Here is a 19,630-nt window from a genome sequence, read left to right on the forward strand (position 1 = left end):
TGTATCTGAAATTATCTAGTTCTTCTCGCTTACATATTTCAAAACGAATTAACATTTTAATAATTAACGAATTAACATTCAACGAAAGAAAAGCCTTTGTACTCTTATAGGAATATCGACGAAACAAATTCTGCTAAGTGAAATTAACGAATGATGATCCATTTCTAATATTATTTTTTCACGTACAAAGTCATTAAATCTTTCATACGCAAATGCTAGTCCTGGATCTTCTTCAATTTCAGATCTTTTAGGTCCTTGCAAAAAACCCTCGACAATTTATTTGCAATTATCAATTTATACCCGCTTCCAGATCTAATTGATATTTAAATAAAAGAATAAAAAGCCTTTGAAATTTTATAGGAATGTCGGCTAAACATCTTTTGCTTAGTGAATTAACGGACGATGATCCATTTCTAATTTCATCTTTCTTCCATACACAAAGTCATTACATTTTTCACACTCGAATGCTAGTCACAGAGCTTCTTTATCTCTATGACTATAGTTTCTTTCTGTACTAGTTAATTATCAAGATGCATATGCTACAGATTTCCAGGAATCGATTTATTTTTGCAATAAAACTGAACCCAAATCGTGTTGAATAACATTACTCGAAATTTTCCTTTCCTTATCTGCATTAAAATAACTTAGAAACAGCATTTTGTGTTGAAATTAATTTCAAATTTTCTAATTTTCTTATATAATCGTTATTCCATTGCCTTTCCGAAAATGTTTAGTTAAATTTCTGAAATTAGCTGTTTTGTGCCCCAAATTAGGTATAAGTTTTCCTGTATAATTTTGCATTTCCAAATTTCTTTGGACTTCCTGTTTTGATTTAGGATTCGATATCTCATTTATCTAAATTAGTAGGCTTAATTCCCATGCATTGTTGCTTAAGCTTATCATCTATAAGTAAAATTTCATCTTTGCCCAATTCGAATTTTCTCAATTAATGTAAAACCTTAATGGATAGCTGACATGAAAGCACTGAGTCAAATGATGTTTTGATCAGTGATGTCTGTCAGTGATATCCGATATCAATTCAATAAAAATTTCCGTACTTTTCTCATGAAAATTTTCTCAAACTTTTCGATTATTCCACGTAAAAATAACATTTAATACAGGAATAAATTTATCCTTAAATCTTATTACATCTATATAAATAAAACAACCTATTTTATTTGTTTTACAGTCTTTTAGTTTTCAGCAACGAAATTAATTTTTAAAATTAATATTTTGTCATTTATTTTCTTTAAATTTATATTTGGTTTCAAAATGTATTGTTTACTGTTTTTGGTCGCTGTATTCCTTTAACTTAAAAAAATGTATGACACTTGCAGTTCGGTTTGTTTTGGCAAGAAAACATTTACAAATGAAATTCATTGGTTCGCAATAGAACGTTTTAATTTTAACACAACGGTTGTTAATAAAAGGAGGAAAAAAACAAGCGTGCACATAGCTTTAAACGAAGTTGCTAATCTATCTATCTATCTAATAATCTATCTAACTCTAACACGTACGTATGTATCAATAAAACCGATGATATTTCTTCTCTCGCGTTGGCAACAGTTTTCATTTTTAATTGATAGGATTCGGCGCGCAAGAGCATGTAGTGAGCATCATCTGGCTAATCGGGTGAATTCTCACCGAATTATCAAAAAAATTCTCACAAAGTTATCTTCATCGAAGCCGATGCTTTACATCCGGCGTTCAGTACTGTTTCATATTGTTTTACAACACATAGTTTTAGCCCTCTGGTGGGAAAGACTTTAAAACAAAACTTACAACAGTTACTTTTCTCAACAACTAAATTTAGAATAGTGTGATTAAGAAAAATATGTGAAATGTTTGCAATTTCAAATTAATATTGAAATGCACAGGTTTAGAATTTTCTACGGTGAAAAGTTTTCGGAACTTCAGTGTTCAAAAAAGTATACAAAAGCTAGACGTTAAGAACGCATCCAATGAGCGAGCAGAGCGAGCATCGGATTGCGAAGCAATCCGAAATGAACTGCGAAGGCAGTTCCGGGGGTTGGTGAGCACCAGCGAGCAGGGGGCGAAGCCTCCTAGTATCTTTTATTATTCATTAAAATCCTCTTTGAACAAAGAAACATTCTTTTTTGCTTAAAATGTTTACATATCGTCACTTTGAAACTAAACCGTGGAAACTCAAAAAAGCAAGTTTCTCAGGAGAGCGATTTCTAACTTTTCAGGAACTTCCACCGCAGGTTGACTCGAAGCTGTGGCGACTATTTCAAAATAGTTTGCATTAAAAATACCCTGTTTCTTTATATTTTTCAATGAACGAGGCCTGATTCTTGTAGCATTTCTAATTTTGTGGTAATTTCGAAATAAGTTAAGGAACTTTGAGTTGTAACGCTTTTCTCTAAAACTTTTATTAAAAGTGGAAAGTCATTTCAAAATACAACGATGTTCTTCGAAATATCCTCCCGAATATTACACATTTCATTTCAAATTTTGACATACAACAGTGTAGGAAAAAAATCGCTCTCCTGAAAAATTTGCTTTTTTGAGTTACCATGGTTTAGTTTCAAAGCGACGTTATCTCCTCCAAGGTTTTGTTGCAACTGGCACAATGCTTCACTGTTCCCTAAAATCAAATGGCGAATCGCGCCAGTGCGATAACGATTTATCTGCTCTCTAAATTAATTTTTATGGAACTATAAAGATAACACGTTGGTTCTCTAAAAAAGGTTTTTTTTTTGCACAAAATGACCCAAATATCTCATTTTTCAATTTTTTTGAGTTACTACGGTTTAGTTTCAAAGCGACGATATGTTGTATTGAACATTTTTGTAAGAAACTCACAACGATACCCACTTTTGTCAAATCGGAAAATTTGCTCAAAATGCACCAGGTCTAAAAGTGCGAACGCGTAACAGGAAAAAAAATAAATCCCCTCTAACTCGAGCTATATAAGTTTAAAATAGCATATTGTCTTGAATTTTGATTGTAAGATTTTATGTCTCGAAATACTTGAAATTCTATTTATTTAAAAAGGCGCATCAGCCGATCGCCGAAAGCAGCTAGTATTTCTTTTGTTTTTTGTATTAAAAAAAATCTCATTATTCAAAGGCGTTTTACCCCACTTCAGAAAAATAGAATGTCCTTTGCAGGTTGCCTTATAAGAATATGAACTAGCATCGTATAAAATCTCACTTAACATGAAATCTGGCTCTGGCATGATATGAATGATAAAAAAAAAACAGTTTGTTTGAAAGTTTTAGATTACACATAGATATTATATTTCATCTTGAAGATCTAGGTCATGGTATAACTAATTTTTGTTTTCGCCAACTATCTTATTCTAGTTACGTTAGGATAAACTATTCTGACAGTAAAAAATAATTTTTTTCTTGATAAATCTGGAGACTATTTTGGCATGGCTCCCGAAACATGTATGCAAGTTGTAAAGATTAATTTGTTTTTGAGAAAATCTCTAAGATGCGCAATCATAATTGAAATGTTTCATGACAGTGAATGAATTTCGAATGCAACTAATAAGCATTTCAGTTTAAATAATTTCGTTAACATTTTAGTGCAGTTATCTAATAAATTGAGTAAAAAGTCTGCTAAAAAATATTAAAAATATATTCCAAAGGAAAACAACTGAATAAAACCGTATACATTTTTTTCTGTAACACACCACGCATAAAAATATGGAATGATAGGCCTTTTGCAGATAATGTGCTCATAGTCTACAAATACAAGGTAAAAAAATTCTGTTAAATTACTGTGCTATATGGTAATGACATTGATGGTAAAACTCACCATAATTCTGATTCATAAAACTAAATTATATGGTATTTAAACCATTTATTTGGTAATATTTCCGATCATCGAAACTGTTTACCAGAAATTTTAATTTTCAAAATTATAGTTCACGCATATAGTGAAAAGTACAGATCTGAAAAGTAAATTTAACCGAATCAATCGTTTTTAAGCCATGCTCTACGGTATCATGATGAAATTAACAAATTTTGCCATATTTACTATATTTTATCATGTGTTATCAAACTATAGTTTATTAAAAAAATTTCTAACTATTACCAAATAATTTCAGTAAAAAATACCGAGACTTTTGGCGTTCCCAGGGTGCCAGGAAAATGGTAAATTTTACCATATTCCAGTTGTTTTGACCATACCTTTTTCAGTGTAGTGAACTAACGATTTTTAGCTTGGAGGTAAAATCAACAAATAATTTAAGAGGCAGGTACTTTATTTACGTCGTACTAGAGCTGCAGAATGGGCTATTGGAGACTGTCTGAGAAGCACCCCTGAGGATGATCCGAAAACATGCCATTACAATTTTCGTGAGGCCACTTAGTTCAGACATAGATCTGAAAGGAAAATAATTTTTCTCGAGAACCCGATACCCACGGTACTACTCAGCGACCGACCACACGTCTTTCGGTTCCACAGATTTCACGAGCATTTGTACTCGGTGGCTCTTACTGCAGTCCAATTCTCTAACCACTAGGCTACCGCGGGTCAATAATTTAAGAGAAGAAATAGTGATTCATGGGTCATTGCAAATACGTAATCATCGGGGGATATTAGGCCGTCAAGTTCCCTATTATTAATTCCGAAGAACTTAAAATGTTACAACTATTATAAATTAATATTTAATGCGAAATTCCCTTGTTTCTAATTTAAATACGCTAATTCTTTTTATAATTAAATATTTCAATTTTGGTTTTATCTGTACCATAATAATCTAAATTTAACTTTATAAGATGATTTTTCTTAATTATTACTTAAGTCTAACACAGTTATTGATATAATTACCGAAACTAGCGAAAAGAGTTTACTAAATTGCAAATAAATATCGATAATATTGTATCACTATCAATATTAATAAGCTGAAATGGATTGTTAGATTAGATTGTTTGAAAGTTATTGTATCATGTCGATAATCGTTTCTGCAGTATATATCAAGTACGGTATATATCATTGTATCAAGTGGTATTAATACACTTTTTCAATAGTATTGGGTATATCGAAAATTATCTTTTGATACTATTACTCTCTTTAGATACTATATGCCACTAAAGAGAAACTAAAGATTCAAAAAAAAATAGATAAATAGAAAGTTAAAATTATTTAAATAAGTCCTCTGGAAACTTTATAAATTTAGCATATTTTTGAAACGTTAATCCCTTTAAACTTCTTAAGACACGCATGACATTTTTTAGAATTAGATATAAAATTTTAAAATGACATTTAGGGTGTAAATGCAATTCGAAGAACTGCAATTCACCTATTCTAATAAAATAAATATCAGATACGAAATTCTCCATTATCACAGTTACCGTTATCAATGTATGGTTTAAAAATGTTTGCTAAATACAATATTATTAGAATCTTCACACATGATTTCGGAAAATACTAGTAAACAATGAAAAATAAAAACATTTTAAAATCAAACTAATTAGTAAGCAAGTCAATTACAGTCGTAGGAAGGAAAAAAATTCAAAGCAAAGGAAAAAAGAACCTTATATTAAAAAAAACCCTTCTTTATTTCGAAAAATGAATTCATAGATATTTATACCATGCATAAAATAATACAGTATTTAATTATATGGGTTAATTATATATGATAGAGTGATTACTGTAACCACCTTCAGTTTTATCTGACAAGTAAATTAATTTTAATTAACCGAATTCCAACTCTCTGCTGTTATATTTCATAAAGATTCGTTATTTGAAAATGTTTTTTCATTACAATTGAAACGATATTTATTATTAATTTATGACCTTTAACGTAGAAGTTCTATTGAATTCATTTTGAACGAAAAATTTTGAGAAACTCAGTTACTACGCAAGATCTTACATGTAAAATTCATACGTCATAATGTTTTTGAAAAAATGCTAAAAATAATCGTTGTATTTTCCCAATTTCTCCTTATATTTAACGGTTTGAAGCCGTTATTTTTATAAAATTGTTTTCTTTCCCATTTTTCACCCAAACCACAAGCGTATTAAAACCGTTAAATTCTAATTGAAACCGTCTTTTCCATTCCGTAATATAGCTTTATCTTTTCTCATCATTTAACGAATACTTCCTAAACTTGCCCTTACTTTTTAACAATTACTTTATGGCTTTCTACATCGTATTAATAAAACTGAGATTGAATTTCACTACCAAACTGACACAATATTAAAGCGAAGTTCTCATTAGCACAATTTCTTCATAACAAAACACTTGAGTGGCAGTGGCTCAGGGGACAGAGTGCGTACTCCTCAATAAAGTGACCCAAGTTCGAGTCCCAGCGATGGCTGGTCGATACAAATTCTGCGAACATAAAATATTAACATTTGTACCGAGTACAGATTTACGTCGTAACTTACACAGTGAAATCTTGTTTTCATATGGTAAAAGTTTGTTATGACAGCAGATTTGTTTTAGTTGTAAAAACTTTTACGGTAAGAAATTAGTCTGATTATGGAATTATTTCGTAAATTTTTCAGTTTAGCAGTACCAACCCAGCTGCCGGTTTAAAACCGTATATTTTGTGGGATTTTTTCTTCACAGTGTAGCATGAAGTGTCTAAGTAAATACTGGTTACTTTAGCATATTTTTGCTAATAAATAAAAACAATATATGCTGTTATTTTTTTTACATAACCAGCATAATTCAAATTCCATTACATCTTTCAAAAAATAAGGTATTCATAGAAAATATATCTCATCAGTCTTGTGTTTCGATTAACTTGAGACAAAGATAGAAGAGATGCTTAATGTGATGTATTGTTCATAAATATAAGTTGACATCTGTTACTTCAGACGCATTAATACTTAAAGAACCCATAATCAATCTCTTGAGCTACCTTCGAAGAATATGCTGAGTTTTCCTTTATCTCCTCGCAGCAAAAGATGGGTTGATATCTTTATAGGTTGCTGACATAATAGTAATCCTTTTACCTCGTAAAATTAATTGAACATATTATACTGTTACTGAAAGTTGCGCTGTTGTGTTATTTAGTAGATTAAATGTCTTGTTTGATCATAGTTCGTAGAGATACTTTGATAATATTTATTGATAAAATATAATACGATTCTTCTTAATTAAATACATTTTGAGAACTGCTGTTGTTTTTGTAGATAAATAAACAAAGATTAAAAAAGATATTTTAAGAATATGAATGCTCGAAACAAAATTCAATTAGTTTGAAATTATTTAATATTAATATTACACTGACAAAAAAATTTATTATTTGAGTTCAAAACTGTTTATAGTATACGACGGAGAGTTTAGAAATATGAGTGCTTCTGCTTGTAAACTTTTTCTGGGTTTTATTCTTAGCACTGCAAAAAGAATAGTCTCAATCCCTCATATTCTTTTTATTTTACGTTGTATTTCCTAATCGATTGCGTAATCGATTTGTCGCATTAATTGATGCATATTACATGCTTTTGATAGAATTATATCCTCAAATGTGTGAATATATTAATTTTCTCAATTTGAGGAAATATTTAATTGGTGCATTTTGAAGGAAACTGTTTTGTCAAAAAAGAAGAATGTTTCGTGAATTTTGAGTATCTACTTTTTTTAGGACAATAACCATTTTATATTTATAAAAATACTGGGTTTAAGAGATCAGGTGTTTCACTTTCAAATTAAACGTTTTATTGGTAAAATATAATTGAGCAAAATCCCTCATAAGCAATTTCTAGTTCTAGAAAAAAATTCACGACTGCAAAATCTGCTTATCAATTTTACAAGTACTGATTCAGTGTCTTATGAAATACCTTATCAATAATTTATGAATAAATTTATGATTTAAAATGGCCTACTTGCTAGGTTTATATTGACAATGATTTTGTCCGTTTAAAATGTAATGGTTATATCTGTTATCTTAGTGATAACCTTTAATTGCAAACATTAAATATTAAAAAGCTATCTTAAATATTTTTTAATAAAAGCATTTCAAGTGAAGTTCAATTAATATCTGCTCAATAAATCAAATCAATTAATAAGATGTTTTCATTACTTTAAAGATTATTTATTTTGAAAACATTAAATGTGAAGATTAATTGAGGTAATATATTGATAAAAGCCTTACAATCACTATTAGATCAAATTATCCTTTAATGTATCTTATGAACATTTCATAATTTTTTAAGAGATTTATTCAAACACAGTATAAAAACTTGTCGTTGCTGTTTCTAATATAGCATGCCAATATTAGCAAACCTGCATCAAGTGAATTTAAGGTAGAGGGTGCGTTTCTCGTTTTTCAGTGGCGCAATCTATGGTCAAAATACGATTTTAGCCACACACATGTCACAGCCTGTTTTATAGAGCGTACCTTTTCATGCATCCATGCATTCATCCATAGATCGTATTTTTGACCTGAACCAGAGAACGATCAATCTCCAGTTCAGTACCCCCAGAGGTATTGATTTTTTATTTGGAACTTAGAGGACTTTGTGACTCCGTCAGATTTAACTTGCACTAGTCCCTATTTAATACACGAGGTATCTTCAGCCTTGCGGGATTAGAACTATCGTTTTCACGAACCCGAGCCCAACATTCTACCAACCAGGTTAATCCGGCCTTATATAAAAACATAAAAGCTGTATTAATTATAAATTAATACTATATTTCTAAATTTCATTTATTGTATACAAACTAAACAATTAAGTTATAAACAGTTTTTATTTATTTTTTTACCATTGCGATTTATTTGCATTGTTTTTAGTATGAGAAGAATATTTAATAAAAATGTGTTCTTTTTGCAGAATGATACCATTCCAGCAGAAAAATTTCCAAGTGATCTCTTTTTTAATTTCTACCGACATTTGGCTGGCCGAGATGAAGTTGATAAAATATTTGAGAAATTGTAAGTATATTTTTACACTAAATAAAAATGGCCTTACAAAACCTCAAAGAGATGCTATAATTTAATCGTATATATAAAATTTCTTACAAATAAATCGTTTTTGAAAAATACTAATATAAAAGTTCAGTTTATATTTAGAAATTAAATATCTACTATTTATAATGCTTCTGTTTTTATTAAAATCTACACTGCTGGAATATTTTATAATCAAAAATGTTTTCAATAACTAAAAATACTTACGAAATGTTTTCAGTAAATTGTATCAAATTGATGCAAATCCGATACATTAGATATCATGAACAATAATTTCATAAAATAGGAAAATGAGAATGAAAGTACAGATGTTAGAAGAGGCAAAAACCTCAGTGTTGTTTAAATGGAACAAATTATCTTAGAATTCATTAATTTTGTTAATTAATTTTGTTCACCAATTTTATCCATTAATTAATTTAATTTGTTCGTCATTAATTTTGTTCCTAATAATTCATGAATTCAGTTGGAAGATATTTTTGCTAGTACATGAAAAAAAATAGAAAAATACCTTTATCAGAATTAAAAAAATGATGACTGAAATTTCATTTTACAGTCACTATATGTCTTGTCTTTGAACTTTACTTAACAAATACTTTCTCGAAAAAAGTTTCAATGAGTGAGGAACTCCAATAATTGATGCATATAATGAGTTTTATTTTGCTACATTGTTTGCTTAAACTCACTATCATTTCGATTGATAGTTCCCTTCAATTTCAGTAAGAAAAATGGCTACTTTCGACTCTGACTAAGAAAATTAAGCAACAAAAGCAGAAAAATAAAACATTACTCTAGAAAAACTAATTACACACCAGTAGCTCTTCAGTGTCCTTTTTTTTTAGAATGCCTACGTGTTCTTAGAACTAGGATTTTGTCTCTTCTTTTTTTCCCCAATCCATTGTTTAAACAAAAATGCCTCATTACGCAACATTTTCACCATATTGACGTCTGAAACTCAATGAAAAGTCGTTCAAATTTTGAACTGAAAAAGATTTTATTTTACAAGAAAAGGCACTTGACGATAAAAAAAAAAATTATTGAAAGTGAATAAGTAACAGAGACAGCTGGGAGCAAACGATCTTTCGGAAACTATTTGTAATGGTTTTTAAGCAATTAAAAAATATGCACTCTAAATATACACTCTTTTAAATATTATTTCTGCCCCTTAACGAAACATAAAGGAACATATTTGTGATGGAATGTGCAAACGATCATTTTCTCATTATCTTTTTTTAAGGATAGTTATTCTTCGAAAAGAAAATATGTAATCAAAAATAAAATTTAGCTTTCTTTTTCGTTAGCAAATTTTGCTTTGCGTAGAGTGTTTTTCTTTCTCTCTTTCATAAATTCTTAAGAAAAATGCTTATTGCAATCTCTCGACCTCCTCTTTTGTTAACTAAAATCATCTGAAGTTGACGGGCTCTTTAAAATGCATTTCCAAAAAAAATTTAATTTCTGGAATTAGAAGTTTTGTTATTTTTTGAATAATCAGAAAAGCGTAATTCATAAAAGTAAACACGATCGATTAAATTTGCTAAGCTAAATATTTCTTATTATAGCATAATAATTTTTATGACTATAGCATAACAATTTTTATGAGGATAAATTTTCCCCAAATATATGTAGGAAAAGAACGTAGACCAGTCTAGGGCTGTTTTTTAGAGAACAGAGGCTGTATTCTACCCGGATGGAGAAAAAACTTTGGTAAAATTACCGTAATGTATGGTAATGGCATTTCTTGGGGTAAGGACCATAATTCTGAAATAAAAATCAAAGCATACGATAATTAAACCATACATTTGATAATGTTTCTGTTCATATGGTAACGGTATATCGGAAATTCTGGTTTTCAAAATTGCAACTCCTCTTACCACTCATTTAATAAAAAAATTCAAAACTGAAAAGTAAATTCAACTGAAAAAATGGTTTTTATGCCATAAACTTAGGTATCATCAAAAATTAACAAATTATCTCATATTTACAAAATTTTATCCCTTATAAAGCCATAATTTATTGCGAATTTCACTCAAGTATTTATAAAAGGGCTTCGGTTAAAATTGCCGAGCTTTTTAGTGTTCCCGTAAGACCAGAAACACGGTTAAAGTTAACATATTCTTGTAGCCTTGGCCATACTTTTTTTCGCAACGTACTAATCAAAAGAATTTTAATCTCATGAAACTGATATTTTGCTCTGAGTTGGTCTTACTTTCTTTTTATCTCCTAGGGATACTGTGATTCTTGGAAAATTATACAGCTCAAGTGTAATGCTTTGCAAAAGCTCTTTATTTTCTTTTTGATCTTGCTAATACAGCAGTAATTTTTCGAAAACTCTGTTTTATGATAACCAAATAAAATGTTCCTTTGTTTTATAGTATGATAAAAAAATTATTTTTATTTTAGCTCGCTATACATTTCTTTCTGAATTTACTCTTAAGAATACTCTCATATTCTATCCTTTCAAACACATGGTAAGGATTCGCATAAATACAGAACTGCGTTTAGTCCGAAATAGTTTCTGCAAATTCACTTAAATAGAACAATTATTCTATGGGTTAAAAAAATATTGATAGATCTATTTTTGTTTTTTTTAATGTATAAAAATTAAATATATCCGAGACTTAAAAGTGCCGAAACATAAGAGTTTTTCTTATTTTTTTAATACATATATGTCTTAACAAATTTTAATCTTCAAATTATTTTGTTATGTAATTCTGTAACAAACGAATATATAATATTTTCAGATGTGGAGGAAAGAAAAAAGGTATGACAGTTGACCAACTAGTAGAATTTTTAAACAAAGAGCAAAGAGACCCAAGGCTAAATGAAATATTGTATCCATATGCCAATCCGGCAAGAGCAAGAGATATTATAAAGCAGTACGAGCCAAATAAGAACGTGGCTCAAAAAGGTAAGTATTACACCAAACTTTACGTATCGATTATAAAATAAAACATTAAAAGTTCTCTACTTCTTAATAATGTATCATTATAAATTACGCACGGGGATACAAACCCCGGCCAAAGCAGTGGAAGACAAAGCCTTGAACCACCACAATGGGATGGGCGGTATCTTACCTACGAAAAAAATAACACCAGATTGAACTATCAGAAAGAATGCCCATTTAGAGAAAGGCACTGGGGGAAACTGATATTTTCTGTTATTCTTAACTAGAAGCTCAGTTATTGCGTTTGAACAAGAACTTGAGTAATTTAAAGAGGTTCTTGTTTTTTTCTCTGAATTTTAATCGAGATTTCTAACAGTATAGACGCCTGACTTTTTGAATCTGCTTCATCTGTAACCATATTTATTCTTTTTTTCTTTTTTATTATTATTGACTACTCTTAGAACCATCAAGTTTCAGTAAAAATTTGATCGAAAACAAACAAATGGGAATATCCTAAATTGATCTGAAATCTGAATTCCGAAAAAAATCTGAATGGAAAATTTGAATTGATGACCATTTGTTGCTCAAATAATAAATTAAACTATAGCTTAAACTTCCTGAATGGAAAATATACTCAACTCAGACGCATAAAAATACATTAAAAAACCTGCGCATAATTCGCATGATACATTATTACTAGCCAAAGCGAAGGTGAAAATAACTCCTTTCGTATCAAAGCAAAATCTTTTCTGTTATTTACTTAGAAAAGCAATTTAAAAAGAGCTATTTTTAAAATAAATTCACTGCCGAAAAAAATCACAAAAAAAGCTCGACTCTCAAAATTTCTAAGCAAACAACATAGCCAAGCCATTTTAAATATTCTTCAAACATTTCCTTTAAGGTCGTTTTTTATGCATATTTAAAAACTCCTGCTTTCATCCACCATTAATTTTCCATTTGATTAATTACATGTGGTTCCAAAGAGATCGCCGAACTAGTTTATTCTATTTAGTCACAAGCTCAATAGAGCTCAGAACTTTGCTCTCGTTATAACATTGATCTTATTCTGAATCATGAACGCAATCCTTTCCGAACTTCAAAACTACCAAAGTGGCTTCAGAGCTCCCGTTTCAAATTATTGGAGGCAATTCATCAGAAATCGCCAACTCACACCATTAATCAAGTCATACAATTCTTTGTTTGGAAGCGAGTGCTCCATGGAGTTGTTATTTATGGTGCCTCGTTGTAAGAAGATACCCATGGCGATACATACTTTAGGAAAAGACACCCTGCTTGGCGAAAGATATGACAGTTAGAAATAGCCTTTTTATATATAAAGAATGGAGGTTGCGATTAATAATTTTTGTCAGAATCCCTTATATTTCATTGTAGATATATTAATTGTTTTAATTATGTTTCCTTTCGTTCAATTAATTTCGGCGAACATTTGCTAATAATTTACGTCAATTCATTTGAGAGAAATGAAATTTAGTCCTCCTCTGTTTATTGATGCTCGAACTTATAGTTGTTAGTAAAAGAAATAATAATTTATTAGGAAGCACTACTCTCTGTTCACAAATGCTCGCCAACCCTCGGAACAGCTTTTTCAGCTCCCATCGGATTGCTTCGCAATCGGAGTTCGCTTCGCTTCCTTATTGGATACGTTACTTCCGTTTAGGTTTATATACTTTTTTGAATACCAAAGTTTAGAATAAATAATTCCTTGCACTTTTCTATGCACAAAATTCTAAATATTTCAGTATTAATTTGAAGCTGCAAATTGTTTTTTCATATATTCTAAGTACGTCAGAGGTTCTTCTAAAGTACGCAACTCTAAATTTCAGTGTTCAGAAACACAACAGCTATAAATCGTTTATTTTATTACAAAGTTGCAAAATGTACAAAAATAAGAGAAAAGAGTAAGAATTCATGAGCATAGTCATAAAAAAGGTTAAAATTAAAGTAGCATTTGATAGTTGAAATAAAATTTAAAGTTGAAATCAGTGTTTGATTCAAGTTGTTGCCACTCACATTAAGTTTGTCAATTCCGTCATGTTTTCTTTATTTTATTTTGTATTACATTATCTTTTGAGTATCTATAAGTTCAAATGTATAAACGCAAAAGGTAATTAACATTATCTTTTGCGTTTGTGAAACTGGCAATTATTTTTTATGTTCTATTTTATGTTTATAATATTAAGTTAAAGAACTTACGATACGTTGTGCTTAAGAGAACTCTATACGATTTTCATCTTTATGATGTAAGTTTATGCATCCAACAAACAATGTAAATAATATATTGTAAATAGTCCTATTATTCTTAGTGTTGTATTGTGAAATAAAGTAATTAGAAGCAAAAGAATCTCGAGTCATAACACAAGTTGCCCTGAGGAAATTCTCTTGTTTCTGCTTTGTTTTATGCTTATGCCAGCCGTGAATAGAAATTTCATCGATTTTATTTGTTTCATACTAGATTTTATTACCACGAGCGTATAAACGTTTTATATAATTCGCGATCGCAACGCTCGAGTACGCCGTCTAGCGGGAGCCTGTAAATATCGGACATTAATTTATCACGTTTTCATTTAGTTCCATCAAAGTCATTGACTGAATCAGACACCATTTTTTAGCAGCAAATAAGAAACAAAATTTCCTTAAGGAAAAGGCCGAAGAACTTGAAAAAAATCTCCAGAATATTAGTAAATCTTTCAGGAACAGAACACGCCAAACATTCGAAGAAAAATTCCTCAAACATTTTTTATTTCTATTATCAACAAACTTGCAACTGATGACTTCCGATTTCGGATACTGTTACAGATGTGTGTATTAAGGTAAAATGCATTTCTTCTGTCTTCAATTCATTACGAATTAAAGTGAAGTCAACATTGCTTTCGTCATTCCAGTGAATAAATATGAATTCAGAACATACAGAATTGTAATAGTAGTTATAGCATATTCTTCTTCGTTATAGAATAGTATATATTTCTGTATCCATATAATTCGGAAAACAACAATAAAAAATTATCCAAGTTACTTGAAATAGGGCCATTTGTGCTGATTCTTAATTAATTTAAATCGTTTTCTTGGTAAGTTTTTTTTAATTTTGAAAGAATAAGTTCAACTAGAATTCAGCTATTCTGTTTTTAGCTACATATTCAAATTCATATCAATTATAAAATTTTGCTGTGTAGTATGTTATCTAAAAGTAATGAAGGTATAAACTATGTATCTATTATTTGAGAATAAAGTTTTCAAACAAGGAACTTATCATTTTGGAATTCTCCGGGAATCATAAATCAGGTAAGTGCAATGATTTTTGCAATAAAAAATTTGCTTGTAAATATTTTTTTTTTCATTTGATGATGGTTCTCTACAGAATGGTTTTTTACGTCTGATTAAGAACTATAAGAATAATAAAAAAAGAAACAATATGAAAGTTTTTATTTCAATGTTAAGAATTCTTAAAATCGTTTTTTTTATCCTAAGAATTCTTTATTTTCCGTTTTTTAGTTTATAATTTTTTGATAAAAATTGTTCTCAAAATACTTTTGAAAAATTAAATGGTATAACATTATGTGTTTATGTATACTTCTTGTATATTCCAATGTTTGAAATAATATGATTCAGAAAAGTATTGAATAAAAATGCGGTACTTACGTATTAACGCCACCGCCGCTACAGATTTGGCGGTTTTTAAGTGCCGCCAATCTACACTTAAAATTTTTGCGACAATTCATAAAATAAAACACTTTATTTAAAATCAAAATAGTTAATCGGATTTCGGTGGAAAATGAGCCGATATAGAGTTTAGCATAGATTCAAAACAATCATATCGCCATATGAACTCTGATGAATAAGATTCCAAATGAAATAACATTTCCAAAACGTACGTTTACCAAGATAAAGTTTTATGTTGTGGGAATTGGTACATTTTCGTTTTTTCGGTAAAATATTTCCCTCCTGAAAAAATAAAATTGCATCTTGTTTTGTTTTTGACAAATCCCAAAGACGAATATTCGTAGCACTAAAAATGGCGACAAAAAAGAATTTTTTTTTTTTTTTTTTTTTTTTTCGTCAGCATTCTTTATTTTACGTTTCTTAGTTTCTAAATAATGATTTTTATTGAAACTTGAAATTTTTTAAAAAAATTTTTGTCAAAAAACGTTGTTTACAAAATTAAATTTCATAAAATTATGAGGCTTATGTATACTTTTTGTTCATTTTAATGTTTGAACTAATATGATTCTTAAAACTATAGAATGTAAAGTTTAAATGGGCCTTTCATGTTATATCATTAAATTTAGTAATACTATTTCTCGGGCATTAGGTTTTAACTCTTATAAGAATATACATATTTTTTTCTGTTAATGTACAAATATTTTTCCGATGTGTTTTGGATGTTCCTTCTCTAATAAAAAGAGATACCATTTTGTTTTCGGTTGTACAAGAAGGAAGATCAAGCATTTTTCTTTTTTAAATTTAATAAGCCACATTAAAGAAGGAACGTTGCAATGCTACACGCTACATTAACGACGTCTCCAGAGTAACTGAATGACGGTTCATATAGAAATCGCAGGTATGCGTCTCATACAACAACGCCCCCTATAGTTCGTTGCGATCGCGAATATGGATTGGGCCTGTTCCACGACAATGTTTTTGCAACTTACTCCAAATTTTGTCCACTTTTGAAGAGTTTGTCGTTTACGTTAACGATTATTAATCGTTTTACAGTTCGAGTTTTGATTGATTCAAATCATAACTTCCACGTGACGTCATCATTATTTAATTAATAATAATTGTTGTATCAATATTTTAAATATTTCTTTTCGAAAACTAAACTACAATAAAAAAAGATAAAATCTTCAAGATAAATTAAATACAATTCTGATTTTTACAATCTTAGGAGCATTCGTACTGAATGTGGTTCGATCCTTTTATTTTAAATGCACCAAACAAATTCTTAATTTCTAAATGTATATTTTGCATAAATTTTTATTTTGATGAAAAAGAGACAAAAATTATTGTCGGTGCTGCATAGGGAAATATTTCGTATTAAAATTAAAAGTTTGCTTTCAAAACTTTCGTGTTATACAAAATCATTTATTTATAACAAAAAGGCAAGGAAAGAATATATCTCCACTTTTCTCTTAAGATTAAAACCAATTATTCGTTTTCGAACAGTTTCGTTTGAACAGTTTGGGGTGGGTTCCAAAACATCCATGCCGGGGAATCATCCCATTGTTTCATCTGCGAAACTTTTAACTGTGCCTAATTTATTAACTGACGTGTTTACTTATTTTTAAAAAAATGTACTTCAGATAATTTTTTATAGTATAGTTTAAATAAACATGATTTCGTTATAATTGCGTGTTAGAGGGGAATTTCATTAAAAAAAATAGAAGGTGAATTCGTTTTTTTTCTCATGCAAGTCTTATGTCATTCATTTAGAAACAATAAACTTGATAACATGATACATATAACTTAAAACAATATTTAATTTAAAACTGTAACATATAACATCTAGTACCATGATTACACGATACTATAATATATAAACAAAAACATCGCACAATTTATAGCTTAATTCAGGTAGCACTTGACATTGTGGCTAAAGAACCTGGTATAACGGATTACCGAGAAACTAATATTTCTGAGAGGGTAGCAATGATTTCATGAATAATTTTAAAACCATCATCTGTAAAAATTTATTTTGCCATTATTTTATAAACGCAACTTGAAATTGATTGAATCAAAGGAAATGGGAAGTCTTTAATAGAATGAGAATGTCTTTCTTTTTCTTTAAAAAAGGAAGACAAAAGTCCTTACAACTAGCAACTAGCTCATTGAAATTAAAATTTTAATAAGAAATGTAGGAAGTTATCGTAAATAATAATTGCTTAGAAAAGTTTAGAGAAAAATAAATTATGTTCATTATTAAAAAACGGTTCTTAGAAACGTTCGTAAGTTCATAATAAGGATTATGTAAACATATATTTGGCACAAATAAACTAATTTTCAGTGTTCATTTTAAAGTTTGAAAAAATTACATAAGAAATGTAGGAAGTTATCGTAAATAATAATTGCTTAGAAAAGTTTAGAAGAAAATAAATTATGTTCATTATTAAAAAACGGTTCTTAGAAACGTTCGTAAGTTCACAATAAGGATTATGTAGACATATATTCGGCACAAATAAACTAATTTTCAGTGTTCATTTTAAAGTTTGAAAAAATTACATTCACGTTCTAAACTCATCATTTCGCCTCTTATTGTCCAATACCGCTTAATATAGATGGTTCTAAACATGCTGTATAAGTTTACCATAATTATGTTTTAGTCGTAAATTTGACAAAAATAAGAAAGTGTCCATTTGAGTAAATTGATAAATAAGTTGTCCATACATGTTCTCGATCATTATTTCATCTTTTTTTGAAAGGTATTTCCTTTGGACATGGTTTCAAAAAGGTTGCTTACTTACATTCTAGGCTTAAATGTGGCAAGAACTAATTTTATTTGCTCATTTCGCTCAATTTTCAAGTTCAACAGCTCGTGTCATAATCTTTTTTATGCTTTCGTTTGAATTTTTTTTCGAATTTCCATTAGAAATTGAGAGATTTGTTTAATTATTTATAATTTATTCATTTATGTCCCATAAAATGAGTTGTAACAAATCTTTTTTTTTATCTCATGCAATTTTAAAGTTTTATTTTCTTTACATCCATAACCGTTTGACGCAGATGGGACACATGTGTCCCCTTCATACATTTTCTCTGACATTCTAATTATAAGCAAAAATATATTTTGGTATTTCTTAATTATTAAAAAATGTTGCAATAGTAATAGTCCAAAAAAGTTTATAAGCTTATCGGAATTATATTTGTACTAATATATAAAATTCAGAAAAAGCAGTTAGTATTTTCTTTTCATTCATATTCAAAAACTTATCAATAATTGATTTTGTAAATTAAAAAAAATTTCAATTATGCATAATTAATTGTTTATTTCGATCTAAATAACTGCAAATAAGTGCAGATTTGAAAAACTATTGTTTGGAAATGAGGCGAACTTTGAGGAATTTTCCTTTAACACGAAAAAAACATCGGTGCCTCAAGCTTCAAAAAAACATCGGTTTAAAATTTTCATTCCAAAATTATGGTAAAATAACTGACAGCTGTCTGTCCATCCGATTAACAGTAAAGTTTACTGTAAAGAATATTTTTTTCTTTTATGGTTTTGAAACCATTTACAAAAAGTATGGTTATAAAACCATGAATTCAAAACTATACGGTTTTTTAACCATTTACAACTAGCATTTTCCAAAAACGCAAAAAAAAAACGAAATATTATTTAACTAGACATAGGAGTTAGGCTTTTCGTAAGGTAATGGGCATTGGAGAGTACCGGACACTGGAAATTCTTCATGTGCTGAAGGGAATGAAGGAAATAGTGTGGTATCAACACTAGGACTCGAACTTCAGTTCTGCCGGTCATGAGACTGACAGACAAGCCCGCTCGGCTATGATATGTAAGCAGTTGCAACGAACTAAGTAGTTTCATTAGGATGTTCTAGTGGGTGCGATAAAATTCTGATTGTTTAACCGTTTTGGGTGAAAGTAGTTAATAAACAGTTTTTCTCAAATTTAACAGTGTGATTACCATTTTATTTATGGTAATTTGACTATTTTAATTAAATATGGTAAAATAACCATTCAATAAATTGTTATTTAACCATTATTTTCGAGAAATTTCTAACATTGTGTATTTCGTAACATAAGCTATTAAAATACCAAATATAAAAGCTTTCATTTATTTTGAACTAAATTATTACAAAAAAAATTTTAAAAATGCATCAAA

At 29.2% G+C, this 19,630-nt stretch overlaps 1 protein-coding gene across 2 annotated transcripts in view; it reads left to right on the plus strand.

The window, feature by feature from the left end:
- LOC107456656 (1-phosphatidylinositol 4,5-bisphosphate phosphodiesterase classes I and II) overlaps nt 1-19,630 on the plus strand; it is a 384,337-nt gene that overhangs the window by 280,703 nt on the left and 84,004 nt on the right. For both annotated transcript variants that reach the window (XM_016074583.4, XM_016074582.4), the window contains exons 7-8: nt 8,764-8,864; nt 11,636-11,802. In XM_016074583.4, coding sequence (XP_015930069.1) covers nt 8,764-8,864; nt 11,636-11,802 — 268 coding nt within the window. The remainder of the gene's footprint in view (nt 1-8,763; nt 8,865-11,635; nt 11,803-19,630) is intronic.

This window comes from Parasteatoda tepidariorum, chromosome 8, assembly GCF_982258835.1.
Source record: "Parasteatoda tepidariorum strain Cologne lab strain chromosome 8, Ptep-v5.0, whole genome shotgun sequence".
Classification (NCBI taxonomy): domain Eukaryota; kingdom Metazoa; phylum Arthropoda; class Arachnida; order Araneae; family Theridiidae; genus Parasteatoda; species Parasteatoda tepidariorum.